Genomic DNA, 17,617 nt, shown 5'->3' on the forward strand with positions numbered 1-17,617 from the left:
TTATAATCCATGACTATAACTATCAACACCATCGGTAGAAGGCATAACGTTGAAGGGGAAATAAGTACGATTTTTCTGCCCCATTGCACATTATAATCATATGTCTGTGGGGATTCGATAGGGTTGTTAATAAATACTAAAATAAAAAAAATACTCAACGATTAGTCCCACCCATTTTAATTGAAGACATTTCTTGATGTCCCTTTAAGTTCTCAAATCAATAATATTCTCTGCCAGTATTATCAGAGTAGTGTACTCACTGATAATGACATGTGCTCCTTTCCCTGAGAAATAAGCCCCGCTCTGTGTCTGCCCCTCAAAGCACGGGCCAGCGCCACGATTGGCGGTTGGCTCTGGCAGTGGTGTGCCATTCATCTTGAAACTGCGGACACAGCCCAACACACTTTGTTTTGGAAGGTTCTTCCACTGAAAGTAAAAACAAATAATAATAATTAAAAATACTAGAAACTGTAATTTGTGACTGAGGCTGCTTGTGTGCACTGGCCACTGTGGATTGTTCACCTTTAATTCTTTGTGAAGGGAGTCAGGGGCGCTGCCAAGGTACAGAGGTGACATGAACTCCATGGACGCCACCTCATCATTTGTCAGCTGACCGTCCTGGGCCCTGATTCCATCTACAACCAGCCGGAACCTCTTCCTCTCCAAGCTGAATATGACCTGCAGGCAGTAGAGTCACCATACAAAAAAACTAATGATAAAGCGTTTCATGAAATACTGCAATGTGGCTTCATTGGTTTTGTGGCAACAGTGTAAAATGGTGCTTTGGTTTTGTCTCAAAACACAATACATTATTATTATATGAAGCAGACCACTGACCGAGTGCCACTTCCCATCGTTGTACTTCTCCCGGTTGAAGATCTCCTTGTGTTTGCCTACAGACAGTCTGATCCTGCCCTTGGACATGTATAGAGCCAGGTGAGAGCGCCCTCCTCTGGTGGCAGCAAAGAACAGCAGGCCCTCAGCAGACCGGGTCCTGACATCTAGGGAGAAGTGGGGCCTTGGGAGGATAAAGAAAGGTACTGTGGCATTCACGTGTGGCATTCATCTTGAAATTGTGGATACAGCCAAGCACACTTTGCTTTGGAAGGATCTTCCACTGAAAGGAGAGTGTGTGTGTGTGTGTGTATGTATGTGTGTGTTTGTGCTATGAAATGGTGGAGCAGCAGTGAGATGGTCTACTCACTTTGGCTGCAGGGCCTGTGGTGGAAGGCTGTAGCTCAGGCTGCTGACAGGACCCCCCATGTGATAGGCATGTTGGACCAGGGCTGGCAGCGAACACGCAGATAGACTGTCATTTACTGCCTCCATAACACCATCCTACCACAGCACAGACAAATATAAACAGCAGAGAGATACTCAGTAAAAGGTACAAACTTGATTCTACGTCGTTGCTAGCTCACACCTCTCTGTCTCCAGCTGGGTTCCACTCTGTCAGTGAATGAGGATGGGAAGGCGTACAATAATGACAAACTTATTTAATAGACATAGAAAAAAATGGATTGATGCTCCACAGACATGAAAGTGAAAAGAAATCAGTTGCCAGGCTTCCTACGCTCAGCCGTATCATCATATCATGAGAACATTGAGAACATGTTCGACACTGAGAAAATGTATGTGCCTGTTCTCATCTTAGTCTTTGTGGCATCTTCTATGATGCCGTACACAATTAGATGTCCCTCACTTAGGGTCAACAGACTGAATGTGGTAGTTTTGAGAAAATTGATATTGAAAAATGAAAGATATTGAAGATATTGAAATTGAAAAATGACTATCAATATGATGATAGCAAATCATAGCCTGATGATCTAGATGGTGTCACTTATAGCTATTATTGTGGTGGTCAATATGGGTCAAAGGCCAGGAAACATCAATCATGAGTTTTCTGTTTGATGGGGACACGGTAATTACAGCTACAAATTGCTACAATAAAATCCTAAATGCTTCTTTTTGATTTCAGAAAGTTTTCTACTAGTTTAGATTATGCTTCTTATGAAATCATAGCACAACCCTCATCCTTACTAGGTGTGTTTGGTAGGTGTTTGATATGAGGAGGAGAATGAGTGTAGTAATCTTGATAATATTAAAAAATATAAGTGATTTGAGTTTTGGCATACAGCTGCAGATAACAGATGCACCTGAGATTGTCTATGGGTTGCAATAGATTGTAAGATTGTAAACAGATAGACATGAGGACTTTTCTGAAATGGATCTTGTAATCTTAATATTATAGAAAATACCATTTCTGGATGAGGGTAGGGTTACACCAAAAAAATCACCATATTATACACAGGGTGATTAGAGATTTGTTTCTTAGTACATCTCCCTAATATATGATAAACCCATCAATCATTAATTAATTTCAGAGCATAATTACCTCAATTCCTATATTTTGACTTTCTGTGTTATGTCTACCCCTTTGGTTGCATTTGCATTGAGGTTTGGCCTTTAGTGTCAACTGATTATTGCAATTCACCTTTTTGAATTCATGTATTATTCATGAATTAATGTATTATTCAGGCGAACTGTTGTGGGTGGGGGTACTATGAGGATAGATGATTGTGGTCATGATATGCCCCCCTCATTCAGTGGCATTAATTCCAACTGACACATTTACTGAGCCTGGCAAATGAATCTGGGTATGAAGGGGTGACAGTGATTTGAAGGTGGTGTGGTCATGCTTATGAGAACATGGGATAAGAATGATAACTGAATGACAATGCAGCTGGGCCTGAAATATTGCACTGTTTCTAGTCACATATCTCATGAAATACCAGTACTATTTATTTACTATTTACTATTTCAATCCAGGCTCGTAATTCATTACACATCATAATGTGGGTCCTTGTGTGCATTGAATGGTAACAGTTTTAATAGTGAAAGCTACTGTGCTCAGTCAGGATGATTAGTAATTTTATCAGGCAGTGAAATTACCATTTGTGCTCATAATCAGGAATGTTTGTGTTTGAGTGTGGCCCTTAGGTGTGATAATACTGAATTAGAGGGACCATGCTTGTGAATGACCGGTTAGAAAGATGGCTTATTACTGATTTACATGAAAAAAAGAGAACAGACATGAGATGATTTTAGGATTGTTATTCACATAACACTGTTTTTGTTTGTGAGAATTGGAATTTTTCAATAGAATAGACAATTATGGTGAAATAGAATACATTTAATAATAGTTATGATAATTGGAATGTTCATGCAACAGTCTTTTTTTGTCAATGAAGTACATTGGAAATGAATGAGAAAAAACAACAGAACATTGAAAAGTGCAAGCTTCCAATTATTTCATGTCAATATCAGATTCTTGTCAATATCAGCAGGTCTTAGGGCATCCTTCTCCTTCTTCATCTCTGGAAATGAGGCAGCAAAACACAATGTAAACAATGTCAACAAAACACAGAGACACTGTGGATGCGATATGGGACTAACCATTCATTCACATTCAGCAATGGTAAAAGATTCTTTCACAGTGCTAATTTATGAAAGTTACAAAGGGGAAAATAAAGCTGTTTATGTCTTCCTGCTAGTGAGTGGAATCAATTAAGTTATCATGTTTATACGGTACACTGGCTAGTTCTGACAATCATCACAATATTTTTCTATATCTTGAAATAAGGTGGATTGTTCCACTAGTATCACAATAATGTAATTTGCTTCAAGAAAATGTTTTAATCTAGTTGATTTGCTTGGAAAAAAGTAAAAGTATTTCACCCAAATGGCAGATTCTTCACTTGTTTTAAGAAAAACAAAGTTAGAAAACTATAAAGCTAGAATAAATGACTTATTAAGATGGTTATTTTTGCAGTGTGTGTGTGTGCATGTGAGACAAATCCTTACCTTGTTAGTGTTGCGGTCCAGCATCAGTTGGGGAGGTCTGTCAGTGGTACACACATCCAGTAGCACGTTTCCAGAGGAGGCGAACTGGCTCAAGTCCTCAGCTCTGTACAGATTTTGTGGCCTGCAAGAAGAACAAGCACACCGCATGGCTCAGACGACAAACACCAAATGAAGTTAAACCTTATACACTATGCAAACTATCACTGCAGCGGCTAGTGTGACTACAACGATAACAAATCTCTTTATAATAAGCAGTGAAGAAAGATTACCGTCTGGTGTAGAGGTTGGAAAGGCAGCCTTTGAAAGTGTCTTTTCCGAGGAACACAGTGGTGCCTGTGTCAGCTATGGCAGTGCTGGAAGCCTGCAGCTGGCCAACATCCTCATCATCGATAAGGAACTCAATCCTGTTTGGAAACACGATCGTAGCATTTATTGTATATTAGCTGTAGCACCGATCATTAATTGGTATAATCAGACCAGAAGGTTGTCAAAACAATGTCAAATATCTATGGATAGTCACATTAATTTATTAGAGATTTGAATGTAAAATCATTACTTCTTTATATCTATTATGGATATTTGCACAAAATAAGGGACACTATACCTGTCAGCTCTTTTGGCTACAGTCAAATAATGCCACTGGCCATCCTGGTATTTTTTGTTAGATTTCCAGGCCTTGTCTTTGAACTTGAGAACCACATAGCCATTTACCAAAGCCAGTTCAATCCCAGTGGCCTGGAAAATAGAGAAAACAGAAAAATAAAATAAAGTTTAATTGTGAGAGAAAAGTCTGACCTGGTTGGTTCTGCCTGTTGTCTCAGGCAAATCACAAAATCACATTTCAAACATTACCGTGCAATACAAGGAATAAAGAGACAGAAAGACAGAGTAAGTGAAGGACTGACCGACTCTTTGTTCTGCAGAAGGAGACCCTGGTTCTCTGTGCTCTTGAAGCCGAGTGAGACAGTAACATCATCAGCCAGGCTAAAGCCGACAAGGTCAGTTGACAGGGAGCTCCCCAAGCTGAACTCTGCTTTACGAGGAGCCTGGACAAGAACAAGGACATGACTGGGTTAGCACATAAACTAAACTGTGTTTTGGGCAGTTATATGATAGGACAGGACAAATTAGGAACAGTTTTGGCACGGTGGTTAACGTCTTACCAAGACATCTCTGGGACAACCACGGCTGATGCCTACTTTCTCTGCAAAGGTTTTGAACTCGTTATTCAGCTTCACATTCCTCAAGCATCCTTTGAGGGGTTGTGCAGTGATGCTATTTCTGTGAAAATGAACAGGAAATCAAGTTATTCTCTCTTAAGTGGGAAGCAGTTCACTGCCTAAGCACATGCACATGCAGTAGCACAATCAATATAATGATTTGATTTTGATGAAAGTCGATAATCACATACTTTTCCCTCAAGTCTTGTGGTACACCACCAATGTAGCATTCTGTAAAATCTCCTTTGTTATACTGAACACTGGCTTTGACCACCTCTTGATTTGCCACGCGGACTTTGATCTCCCTTTTTCCAAATCCCTCTATAATAATGTAGATTTCTGCAAAATCAGCCATCTGAAGAGAGGAAAGAGGAGCAAGATGTCGTTGAATTAATAATTCTAATTTCATCGCAGGTTACCCATGTGAGATGTCATCTGGTTGAGTAAAGGTGACTGTCAAGAAGGAGCTTGATTGATTGCAAAGAATAAAATTAGAGCTCCTTACCACTGGGAACACTTTGGTGTTACTTCGAACTGGTGATGGGAGCAAGTTACTATGTACAACAACATAGCCCCTCTCAGTCGTCACACTGTAGTATTTCTCCTATGTAGTAGAGGAAATAGAATAATGATGAAATTCATGCCAACAACACTTTTAGTTCTATTGAAAAATACATCAAAGACATCAAAATTAATAAAATAACTGCAAATTTATAAACAATGATTTACCTCATTTCCTATGTAGAAGAGCAGTCCATTCTCAGCACGAGTGTTGGCTGTGTACTGAATCCTGATTAAGTTGGTCATTGGTTTATCTATAGCCAGCTTGGCATATCCAGTGCCTTCAAAGAAGTCAAAATCTATTGGAGGTACATACCTGCGTAGAAGATGGATTCAGTCAGAAAATTCAGGCATTAATGATTAATGATGGCATTAATTCCATGGAGCAAGCAATTCTTAGGATTTGCTTGCTCCATGGAATGCCTTCCCATCAAGTCTCCACCTTAGTACATTTACTTGTGCCTTGGCAAAACAACTAACTGCATGTGTGCGTTTTAAAGACTCTACTACTGATACAGGTCTGTGTTTGTTCTCTTGAAATTGCAAAGCATTTTACAACTTCAAAAATGCTACCAGAGTGGCTTTAACACTAATCATGCTCAGGGCCTACCTCTTGCACGGAGTCTCCAAATTGATCTTCACAGCCTTTTGGAAATTATAGAGACTGATGAATCTGTCGTTGAAGGAGGAGAACTCGATGCAGCCCTTGTACATGGGGTAGTTGAGAGATGCTGGTGGCTGAGGAGAAACAAAATAGAGAAAAGTATGGTATTTTATATTAATCAAAATGCATACTAGTTACAAACATCTCAGAACTGCAGTGCCTGTTTCCTGTACTCAGAATAACAAGCTGGCTGATGACGTCTTTGAGAGCTTACAGTGAAGTTGGTGGGATAGCCTCCAACGTAGAAGACCACATCACTGGGGCTGAGGTTCAGAAGGTTCTTGGTCTCCTCTCCTTGCTTGGTGCTCGCCTTTGGAGCGTCAGGTTTGTTGGTTGTGAAGAGTTTGGTGAGGACCACCTCTGCGTCTTGGTAAATTCTAAATAATGACATACACTGTATGTTATAAAATACCCAAGCTTTCATCAAATTTGGAACCTTCAAATTTCTTACAAATGGCCTCAGTTGTTTTCACCTTGAATATTAATGTTACTAAGACATTTTTGAAACATTTCAATAGAATTATGGTGCCAGTTCAAAGATACAACAATTGTAAACTGAAGATGAAATGGTTACCTGTATAGGTCCACTTTGTCAAAGAAGGCTGGCTCAGACGCAGATGCGGTGATATAGTCTGTTTTGATCTCATACTCAGCTCCATTGAGCTTGTACACACAGTACAGCACATTCTTCCTGAGAGCCATACCTATGAAGTCTTTAGAGGACTGTAAGAGAGAGATTTTGTTATCACCAACACAAACTTGTGTACATTTTCAACCAAAATAGTCTTGTAACCGTCAATTCTGAACGCTGCGTTTGCATTCACTCACATCTTCATTGCCAAGGTAGAGCACAAACATGTCTCCCTGGTCTGCGCTCTGTCTGCGTCTGCGGCCTCCATCTCCTCTGTTAGGATCAGTAGGAGCCTTAGGGGTCTGCAGCATCAGAGACATGGCTGTGTAGGCCTTCAGATCCTCCATATTCGTCGGGGGACGCAGCTCCACATGGCCATCACCTGTGAACTTCATAGGGACCACAATCTGGAGAGAAGAAATGGATAAAGGAAGCCATTAAACCCAGCGAGATGAGATGTTATACAGTGGACAAGTCTGTACGATTTTCGGTTCAAGGTATACAGTATGGAGAGTAAATGGATAAACATACTATAAATAGAGGGAACCTACCCTGTTAGCTGCATCCCGGGCTTGTTCGATGAGCTCTTTGATCTTCTTGATGTTCTCAGTTATGTTGCTGACAGGGGAGAGCTGAGAGGTGAGGTTCTCCACCTCCGAGATCTTATCATGCAGAGATGGGATGGTTTTCAACAGGTTCTTCACTGCAAACAGAACAAGAGAGACAGAAATCAGAAATGACATGACATATAACATGAAGAATGGTTATCCTGTACCATACAAAAAAGAAAAGGATTGCCTAATGTGACTGAGGACATCGCTCCACAACCCTCACCTGACTTGTCCACATCGTCCATAACACTGCTGAGGTTGGAGTCCAGGGGAGTGACATTGATTTTGTCAATTTCCTCTTTGATGGCATTCAGTTTTTCCATGGTGCTGCTGGCTGAGTCATTGGCTGAGGACGCCTTCCTCTTGGCCTCATCGATCATACCACCTATGTCATCTGATTGGTAGAGATGGGGAAGGAGAAAATATAAAAATAAGGAAATATGAGCTATGGTAATGAGCATCAATGTCTCTTCCAGACACAGCAATCAGTTGATCATACTAATCATACTAATCCTGTAATGGCTTTGACTTGCCCTACCTCTCTTTATATTATTTAATTTGTTCTGAGCTTCAAGTAGATCCTTCTCCAAAGCTGTCTTCTTCTTGTCAGCATTCTTCAGACGCTTCTTCTGGGCAGTGAGGTCATCAACAGCATCTGTAAAGGAAAAAACAGGAATTAGTAATTGAGCATTTGGGTTGTTTTTTAGAAGAAGAATTTAAGAATAGAGCTGAATACCCTGAAGCTCTTTCTCTGCTTCCCTTGCATCCTTCAACAGGTTGTTCCCACTCTCTTTCAGGTTTTTTGCTCTTTTTGTTAGGTCCCCCTTTTTTACATTCTAAAAGAAGAAAAAAAATATTGTTCTTACAGTGGACTTGGAAAGTGAAAAGGGTTAAGTATTGTATCCAATACAATAAATGTGCACATTTATGAAGTATCTAGTCTGTGGAGTGAGGCTTACATTCAAGGCGTTGTCTGCTGCATCTTTTGCCTCATTAGCTGCTGCCTCAGCAGCATTGATTGCATCTGTAATGTTCCTGTAGGCCTCAATAGCATTCTTGGCGTCACGCACATCAGAACGTCCACTGGAGTCCCTCACAGCGCTGTCATGCAGGACGAGGGAGGAAAACAAACACCAGACAGAGAGGGAACACAAGTAAACACGTGCATCTAGACTCTCAGACATGTCACTAAACAGTGGAAAACAAACATGAGAGCCAAGGCAAACCTATCAGTTCCAATCTACCATCTGCCATGGCACATGGAGGATGGATGCACCCAACATAAACATCTCAAATAGTCTCAAATGAGCACGTGCAAACTAAGCAGTCTATGCTTGAATAGAGCTAAATCCTGGTTATCAGTATCACCAATGAAGCAATGTAGGTGTTAAGGAACCAGCAAGCAAATCACAAATAGCATAAACAAGAGACTGTATTTCCTTGAAATTTCCTCAATCCACCCATCCAACCTTAAGCTACAATGAGATGATAAGTCTTATATATGCAGTAGACCTACTCCTGGAGGTCCATAGCCAGCTTGCTGAGGTTGTCAGCATGTTCCTCTGCTCTCTCCACGATGTCCTCCTTAGCTGCCGCCTGGGAGATCTCATTAACCTTCTTGGTCAAGTCAGTCTTGGCACCATCCAGCTGTGCTGCCAGCTGTTCGTACTCCTACAGAGCATAAGGGCAGCAAGTGAATGGCTGCAAGTTATACCACACTCAGGAAATGCCATCCACCTCACCTCATAGCATAAGGAGCGCAAACATTGATCATTATCTGAGTGGACGGCATGCTAGGACCTGACGGCTCACTGGTGTGGGAGAAGAGCTGAAGCTGTTTTTCATTATAGCATAGGTACTTAAAAATGTTTTGGCTTATTCTAAGAAATAATGAAATATAAGATGTTAAACTGTTTATTTTTGATAGCCCTGGTCTAACATTGGTTGAGGAAAAGAATGTGCAGGTTACAGTATGTTGAGTATACCGTTTTACTGTCGGTTAGCATTTTCAGCAGATCCTCCGTTTTCTTCAGCTCGCCCTTTGCCATATCCATTTGGCCCTGGACTGTCTTGCGCTCCTTTTTTAATCCGTCAATACGGTTCTGTAGGAATCACATGAATCATTGCTGTTAGGGCACAGCTATGAAATGCAATTTTATAAACCACTATACTATCTTTTGTAAAGAAACAACACAGAATCACAAAATTATTTATATGATGTTATGTCTATACAAAGTAGCCAACCATTAACTGATAAGCCCATGTGATAAACTGCTTGACTTGTGTGTCATTACCAGCATATCCTTCACCGCCTGTGCGTTGAGTCCGTTCTGGTTGTTGGCTTTTTTCACCATGTCGACAGCCTCCTTCAGAGCCTCGTCCAGGTCCTTCAGCTTGGCTTCGTAGCCCTTCAGCAGACCCCGAATCTTCTCTGCTGCTGCCTCGTTCTGGTCACACTGCTTAGTTACATTAGCCTTGATGTGCTCTAGCACTGGGGAAAGAGGAAGAGAATAGATTTGCAATTTGCTTTCCAGAGGGGAAAAGGTTTTGGAGGTATTTATTGAAGGTTCTGCTGAATGACGAAGGATCTTACGTTTCTTGGCCTCGTCTCTTTCCTTCTCGGCAGCAGTCTTCTGGGGGGTGAAGTTCCTTTTCTCCATCTCCTTCACCATGCGCTGAGCTTCATCCAGCATCATATCCAGGTCTTCATTAGGCAGCATGTCACCACTGGCACTGGAGCCTGCCTCCCCCAACTGGTCCAACAGAGCTACAAACACACACAGACAAATACTTCTGATAATCAATAAGATAATTTAAATTAAATCAACAGAGTGTGGTGACTATCAGACTAGTCTTTACTGCAAAACCACACATACCAATAATAAAATATTAGATAGGGAGGTCAAAAAGGAGTTGAAAACAAGAGAGATTGAAACTGCAATAGAAAGTCAGTTGTACTGTTACTGAATTGTTACTGAACTGTTTATTACTGAATCACCTTACCTTGGATTTTCTTGAGCATGTTCCGAACCTCTGAGTCCAAATCCTTCGCTCTCTTGTGGGTTTTTTCCACATCTGCCACCGCCTTGTCAGCGTCAGCAGCCTTTTTATCTGCCTGAATGGAAAGTATACATTTACATTTCACATACCTTCTCACACTGAAAAATATTAGTGTAAAAAAATATCATGGGAATATCTGCAGCACCCTACCTTGTCTTTGAGAGAGCTGATGTCCTCATTGAGTGTGCGCATGTCCTGCCCCAGCTGGTCGACTTTGGGCTTCTGGTTGTTGATGGTGGAGCTGAATTTGTTGACCAGAATCTGCAGAAAGAACAATAACAGCAATGTAAAGTAAGCTGCATAATGTCAAATTCAGATGCTGTAGGCACACTGAGGCTTGAGGCTGTTGGGGGCTGTTTTCAGTCAGTGCTGTGCAAATTGTTTACTTGTGTCTCATAAATGCACGTTAACGCACACTCAAATGAAGTGGCAGTATTGTTGAGATCATGAGAGAATGAGAAACGACAAGTCACAACCGTGACCACTGGCGCCCAATGGTGTAGTCTCTAACACATGTTGACACACAGGCTCTGGGATAAAATGCACTGAGATCGCTTATCAGTAGGAATCTGGAATGTTTGCGTAAGCACACCCTTCCTGTGCCAAACTGTGCGTGTGTGTGTCTGTGTCTGTGTCTGAAACGGATAAATAACACAAAACAATGGATATCACTGTTGTGCGTATGTGGCCATGCATTTGTCATAATCGCACGTCTTTGAAGTGTGCACTGACACTCATGTCTACACTTAATATGTGACTCTATGTAAAAATCTGTCCATCTCAGCGCTCTTCAGAGCAGACTGCCATGCTACCTTGGTGTCTGAGATGGCCTTCTCCAGCTTCTGTAGTCTTTCTTGGGAAGAGGCGCTGACAGAGGCATTGTCCAGCTGAGTCTTGATCCTTCCCAGCTCATCATCCAGCTTCTCCAGGTCATTTAGTAAAGTCTGGGCACAATTATCACACTCTGGAATACAAAGAGGATTCGATTGACACATGATCATACCCCATCTATTGTAAACTGCATGTTACAGTGTCAGAGATTATCTCACCTTGGCATTGCTCATCTGTGTTTGTGTCTTTGGGCTCCAATGTGTTCTTGCACACTAGAAAAAGAGTAAAGGACACATGATTTAAATGTAATTTATGAAAGATATATAATTTTAAATATGGCTGAATCGAACTAAAAAAAATTAAATGGTGCATTAATGTATTGTTTCAAAGTGTGATTGCACAAACTCACCTCCAGTCATGGAGTCGCAGTTGTTACCATTGCCATTGCAATCACAGGGCTGACAACTTCCTCCTGCTGTCAGTGGATCACCATAGAAACCAGGAGCACACCTATGGAAAACAGAAATGAGTGGGTAACATGGAATAAGAGGGGAAATAATAATAAGCCTAAGGGGCTCTTGAATCCTACAGTGAGTTACTCCATATTCCACTCCATCTGCATGACCATCATGTCCTAGCCTGTTGAAACAATCTGTCCATACAGACACTCACCTCTCACACCTCTCTCCACTGTAGCCTGTTCTGCAGATACACTGGAATCCCCCGGAGACTTCTCTGCAACCTACCGCAAAACTGGAGAGGGATAGAGAGATAATGATTTAACTCATGGAATAGAACATCTCATTTAATTACATCTGTTTAGAGGTGTTGCGTTCTGTCTTTTACACCCACCTGTTTGCCGGCGTGCTGAATGGGCATGGGCACACACTGCAGGTCCTCAGAGCCGGGTTTCCATAGTAACCTTCCTTGCAGCGCTCACACCGGTCCCCAGCTGTGTTATACTGACATTTCTGAAAATGACACAATCTATTCATTAAACCAGTGGTTCTCAACATGGGTTCCGGGGACCACCGGGGGTCCTTGAGGGGATTCCAGAGGGTCCCCCAGCAAATTGATGAATAATTAAACATCACCATTTCATTTCATTTACAAAATGTTAACTATTGAATATTTTGATTATAGTTGAACTGTTATCTCTCTACCTACAATACAGATAGCCACTGAATTGTGGATAAAATCATATCTAACAATAAAGATATTCTCAGGTTTGGGTCCGAGACAAAATGTCATCAAATGAGAGTCCGTGGCCTTAATTTGTACTAAACTAGGATCCTTATATGAAAATATGAAAAAGCTTGAGAATCACTGCATTAAACCACTTTACTATACTTGCACCCTGTATGTACAGTATCTGTGCAGAATAGTGAAGGAGAGAAGAAGGGGAGAAGACAAGTACAGGATGCAGTGTTTGTAAAAATAAAACACAAGTACTGTGTCTGCACTGCAGTTAGCCTTTTATGGACAAGCTGTACCAACACAACCAGACATCGATGCTTTCACTGTACAAAGAAGAATGCAAAAGTCTGGGGGCAAAGAGAAAATGCCAAACATTTCTCTCTGCCAATCCATCACAAAGAGTGCTTTTGATGCACACAGCAGAGAGGGGTGTGTTCAGCAGTGTGTGTCCATTTGGCTCTGGGCTCCCAGGTCCTTGGATCCACACATGAGACACACACACAGGCCTGGTCTTGAGTGTCTTGCATAACACAATAGAGAATGCTGAGCTTTTAGATGCCTAGGGTTTCATCCTCCCATCCATGACAGAGGGGGAGAACCGGGAGGATAATAAGAGAGAGGGGCCTCATAAAGGGGAACTATATCATAATACTTCTAATGTGGTTGCATAACACAACACTGTGGGCAAACAGGCAGGGTTGGGTGCCACCCGGGTGCCCACAGAGGTGCCCTGGAGGTGGGAGGTCTAGACTCTGACTAAGCTGTGGCTCACGCTGGAGTCAGATGGGCTGAAGTAATCGCTGTTGGTTATAGGTGTGTGTATACCTGTGGTCATGAGGTCAGTGAGTGAGTGAAAAAAGTGTTTGGAAGTGTTTTTCTTACCAGGCACCTCCCTGTCCTCTCGTCACACTCATTAGACAGACCATTGCAGTCACATGGGACACAGCGCCCAAGGTGACTGCCATCTCTGTAGAAACCGGGAGCACATTTCTGAAAAACAGAAACACAGGCAAAAATAAACGTTGCGCTCCACCAGGCTCCTCTTCTCCGACTTAGTAGGGTGCATGTGACCAATAGTGACTTACAAAATACAAGTAAAGTAGTGTGCACACCAAGATAAAGAAAGGCTACAAGAAAAACTAAAAGAATTCTTCAAAAATGTTCTTTTTATTGTGTGCAGCACAGGAGCGGAAAAAAGATGGCACAAACGTTTTGGCTGAGGCCTTTATCAGTGTGCAACAACAGGACAGGCTTAGGCTATCTTTTTTCCTCCTCTGTGCTGTTCAAAATAAAAAAGAGCATTTTTGAAAAAGTCTTTTAGTTTTTCTGCCTTTTTTTCTCTTGGTGTGCAGACTATTCTACTCGTATGCTGAAAAAGAAACAGAAAAACACAGGGATACTATTACCCACATCCTAATCACTGTTTACAAGCATATCCCTTAGGATATAGAAAATAACTAAAAGTGTGGGAGATGGAGTATATCTGACGGATAAACGAGAAGAGCAGCATTAGGTCATATCACAATAATGATAACATGTGCTAATGTATAACACAAAATACTAATTATTACTGCACACTAGTGATTAGCAGACTAAATAAACCTTACAGACAACATACGTTTTATTTTGCCCAAACACAGCAATGTTTCCAAAGATTTAGACAGCTATTCACACAAGGAGATTAAAACCTAGTGTCCCAAACAGCACTTAAGGTGTGTCATCAAGTTTGCAATTCTGGCAATGAACTTGGCCTGAATTGAGTATCATTAACACTGAGGAGCCTAAACATGTCCTTTGCTTTCAGAGATAACAGTCTTTTAGTCACCTATAATCCACAGGATTCACCTCACAGTTTGAGCAGTAAAACATGGAACTAAGGTACAACAATATAATGATTAATCTTTAAACCAACAAGATACACCACATCTGACATTCCTGGGTTTACCTGAATCTGAGAGCTGGCATCACTGTCGTCAAAAGAGGGATACTGAACAGTCTGTCCTCTGTCATGTACCGAGGGGTAGCGTACCCTCTGGGTACCTGGGTCATTTACTGATGGGTACTGTACATGCTGAGCTCCCTGGTCGTGAAGTGAAGGGTATTGTATCCTCTGAGCCCATCTGTCATGCTGCCTGGGGTAGCGGGGTCTCTCCCCTCTCTCATAGGGCCTATGGCCAGCAGAGCACAGTTCCAGCAAAGTCCAGCAGAGCAGGGTCTGCAGCAGCACCCCTCTCCGTCGCCGTCTATCCATACACGTATCTGACATTCCTTACGTTTAGTCTGGATGAAATAATGCCTCGCTCTCCCCTGCCTCAGCCTCTTAAACACACACGCTTACACACACACGCAGAGGACACGCCCCATCGCCACTCACCTACCTGAGGCAGTTCTGCTGCGGGGGGGTATGCAGGCACACAAGCACACACATGCATGTGTTCACATGTTCTCTCTCTCTGTCTTTCTCTCTCTCTCGCTCACGCACACACACACACACACACACACACACACACACGCACACTTGGGACACATTCTGAGATATTAAGTCAACTGAGTGCACAAAATCATAATATATTTGTAATAAAGATTGTTACAATGCTGTATACAGTATTTATGTGCTTAAGGTTGCCAGGGTGTGGCTGTGATAAAGCTTCTACTTGGAAGAGAAAATGAAATATTCCCTCATTGTATCTATCTGTGTGTACAGGTGTGTGGTTTACAGTGTGACCATGTGTGTTTGTGTGACTGAGAGGTAAGTCAGACATCTTCAGGCAACACAGACAGAGAACTCACACCTGAATCACGCTATTCAAACACACAACAGACACAACTAGGTGTGTCGACCATGCCCACAGACACGCGCATGTAGGCACACTCACACTCACACTCACACAATCACATTTAGGCTGTTGAGTAACACTGAGTTGCCAGTTGCCACACCCTGCTATGTGTCAAGGGGAGGCTTCTTGTCATAACGCCTCTGGCTACATATTATCAATTTCCTCTGAACACACCCAAGTAGAAGCTGGTTCATGTACACGCAGGTAGATGACCACTCCGCTATGGCAACAGCACTCCCACAAAATGGGAAAAAAAAACCCTCAATAAAGTTTTCCAGACGTTAGTGTTTTTCTCCACTAATTAATGCCTGTCTCTGTTCTACGAAGAAATCCATCAAGCGTCTTCAACATGAGACACCAAACCCTGAGGGTGACCCCAAAAATGTTGACATTAACTGACAAACTGACAAAATGCTCATTTTAATTGGGTTCTGTGGGCAAAATTGCTGGAACCACATCTATTCTAATTGGATATGAGGACCCACCCATGCACACCTTTCCCAGGAAAAAAGATTTTGGCTAAAGCCTTTGCTCAGCAAGAACATCATGAATGTTTGCATTACATTACATTTGTATGGGCTGTAACCATGCCAGTGATTGTAGCTGTATAATCACTAATATTATGTCTGCGTGATTGTGCATCATATCCCACCCCGGGGCTACGCTATTTGGCTGCGCAGCTCACAGGCCGGTATTTTCCAGTACATTCCACCCACGGCTCCTCAGCTGATGAATTTTTCCTCTTGGAAAAGGGTGTGGCTCTTTGTTCAGGCGTGTCAGGACACCCAAAAATATGAAGAGGTCTGGCTCCTCCAAGATGACAAGATGCAATTTTAGCACCTCCCTCCTCTCTCTTTCCCTAGTTCTTTTCCCTATCCCTCGTCTACCCGCCTGACTCACCTTCACACCTATATGAGTAGGATAGGCGGATACAGATTGTTAAAAAATAATCACCTGATCCTCTAGGATTTATCTACACATCTTTATACCTGTTCATTTTATTCAGGGGAATTAAAGCCCAGGCAGTATGAATGGTTAGGGGGGCATTTCCTCACCTCACAGGAGTCTCCAGAGTACTCTGGGGGGCAGGAACAGTCCTCCACAGTGTTGCCAGGACCTCCGGCTCCTGTGTTAGTGGCCTCCTCCAGGCCCACCTCCCCCAGACTGAGGCGTTGGCTCTGAGTGAAGTATAAGGCTCGGATCCTCAGGCCCTCCAGACCGGCCAGAACCATCATCAGCTCCTCTCTGGACACGGGCCTGTTGGTCCCAGCGTGGCGCCAGTTTCCCTGCAGAGACAATAATAATAATAACAATGAACTTTATTTATATAGCACCTTTCTGAACAAGGTTACAAGGTGCTTTACAATGAAAATGAGAAGAAAAAATTAAAATAAAAACAGTGAAACACTGAATACAGATAATAGATAAAGGAATAAAACAAAGATAAGAGCAAGCAGTACAAGTCTAATCAAAGGAAGGAACTAAAATACATATACCAAACCAGAAAGGTCCTACAGTAAGACAAAAGAGGAGTTATTAGTGACTAAGTAGTACTGTACTAAGTAAACTTTATTTATATAGTGCCCGCCAGAACCAATGTTACAAGGTGCTGTACAACAGAAGAGGAATAAAAAAGAAAAGAAAAGAAAAAATAGAATATAATGTAAAAGAAAACAGATAGAGGTGGGTCAATATTAGGGGACTAATGTTGAAAAAACTTTAAGGGAGACTCAAATCAAATGAACATTTCATTGGCTTCAAAATATGATACTAAAATTGAGAGGTGGATCATATCATATGGAGATTAGATCATAAATCAGATGAGATTTATGAGAATTGTTCTAGCAATTTGTGGCTCAGAAATAAACATAATTCTGCTCAGTCATACTTTGTTGTCATTGAACTTTTATTTATTACATCGTATTGCGGTTGTATGGAATCGTGAACCCCATATTGCATATTGAATCGTATCATGAGATAAGCAGATTGTCCCATCCCTAGTTATAATCTATGGAGCTTCATACTGATGTTGAATAAAGGCTATCGTGTGCTTTACCTCCACAAGGTGGACTCTGCCCTGATACAGCCTGTCTGGAGAGGGCAGCTGTGGAGCCAGGTGGATCAGGGTCATGTCCCGACCC

General features: G+C 41.9%; 1 protein-coding gene across 1 annotated transcript in view; it reads right to left on the minus strand.

Moving 5' to 3' along the window:
• Positions 1–17,617, minus strand: part of LOC139656412 (laminin subunit alpha-3-like) — a 58,301-nt gene that overhangs the window by 2,633 nt on the left and 38,051 nt on the right. Inside the window, exons 39-73 of the mRNA XM_071533975.1 lie at positions 17,533–17,616; positions 16,532–16,762; positions 13,522–13,629; positions 12,295–12,413; positions 12,115–12,195; positions 11,852–11,952; positions 11,661–11,714; positions 11,424–11,575; positions 10,762–10,872; positions 10,555–10,666; positions 10,145–10,318; positions 9,846–10,042; positions 9,537–9,653; positions 9,068–9,222; positions 8,511–8,652; positions 8,288–8,387; positions 8,090–8,206; positions 7,775–7,945; positions 7,492–7,643; positions 7,138–7,347; positions 6,884–7,032; positions 6,524–6,686; positions 6,256–6,383; positions 5,814–5,961; positions 5,590–5,688; positions 5,276–5,439; positions 5,028–5,145; positions 4,770–4,910; positions 4,469–4,599; positions 4,134–4,268; positions 3,865–3,985; positions 1,205–1,338; positions 838–1,018; positions 523–678; positions 261–426 (exon numbers count right to left, since the gene is read on the minus strand). Of these exons, the coding sequence (XP_071390076.1) occupies positions 261–426; positions 523–678; positions 838–1,018; positions 1,205–1,338; positions 3,865–3,985; positions 4,134–4,268; positions 4,469–4,599; positions 4,770–4,910; positions 5,028–5,145; positions 5,276–5,439; positions 5,590–5,688; positions 5,814–5,961; positions 6,256–6,383; positions 6,524–6,686; positions 6,884–7,032; positions 7,138–7,347; positions 7,492–7,643; positions 7,775–7,945; positions 8,090–8,206; positions 8,288–8,387; positions 8,511–8,652; positions 9,068–9,222; positions 9,537–9,653; positions 9,846–10,042; positions 10,145–10,318; positions 10,555–10,666; positions 10,762–10,872; positions 11,424–11,575; positions 11,661–11,714; positions 11,852–11,952; positions 12,115–12,195; positions 12,295–12,413; positions 13,522–13,629; positions 16,532–16,762; positions 17,533–17,616 (4,822 nt within the window). The remainder of the gene's footprint in view (positions 1–260; positions 427–522; positions 679–837; positions 1,019–1,204; positions 1,339–3,864; positions 3,986–4,133; positions 4,269–4,468; positions 4,600–4,769; positions 4,911–5,027; positions 5,146–5,275; positions 5,440–5,589; positions 5,689–5,813; positions 5,962–6,255; positions 6,384–6,523; positions 6,687–6,883; positions 7,033–7,137; positions 7,348–7,491; positions 7,644–7,774; positions 7,946–8,089; positions 8,207–8,287; positions 8,388–8,510; positions 8,653–9,067; positions 9,223–9,536; positions 9,654–9,845; positions 10,043–10,144; positions 10,319–10,554; positions 10,667–10,761; positions 10,873–11,423; positions 11,576–11,660; positions 11,715–11,851; positions 11,953–12,114; positions 12,196–12,294; positions 12,414–13,521; positions 13,630–16,531; positions 16,763–17,532; position 17,617) is intronic.

Source organism: Centroberyx affinis, unplaced genomic scaffold, assembly GCF_046629955.1.
Source record: "Centroberyx affinis isolate AG114_WGS23_722 - 3 ecotype Tasmania unplaced genomic scaffold, CSIRO-AGI_Caff_v1 ptg002475l_1, whole genome shotgun sequence".
NCBI lineage: Eukaryota > Metazoa > Chordata > Actinopteri > Beryciformes > Berycidae > Centroberyx > Centroberyx affinis.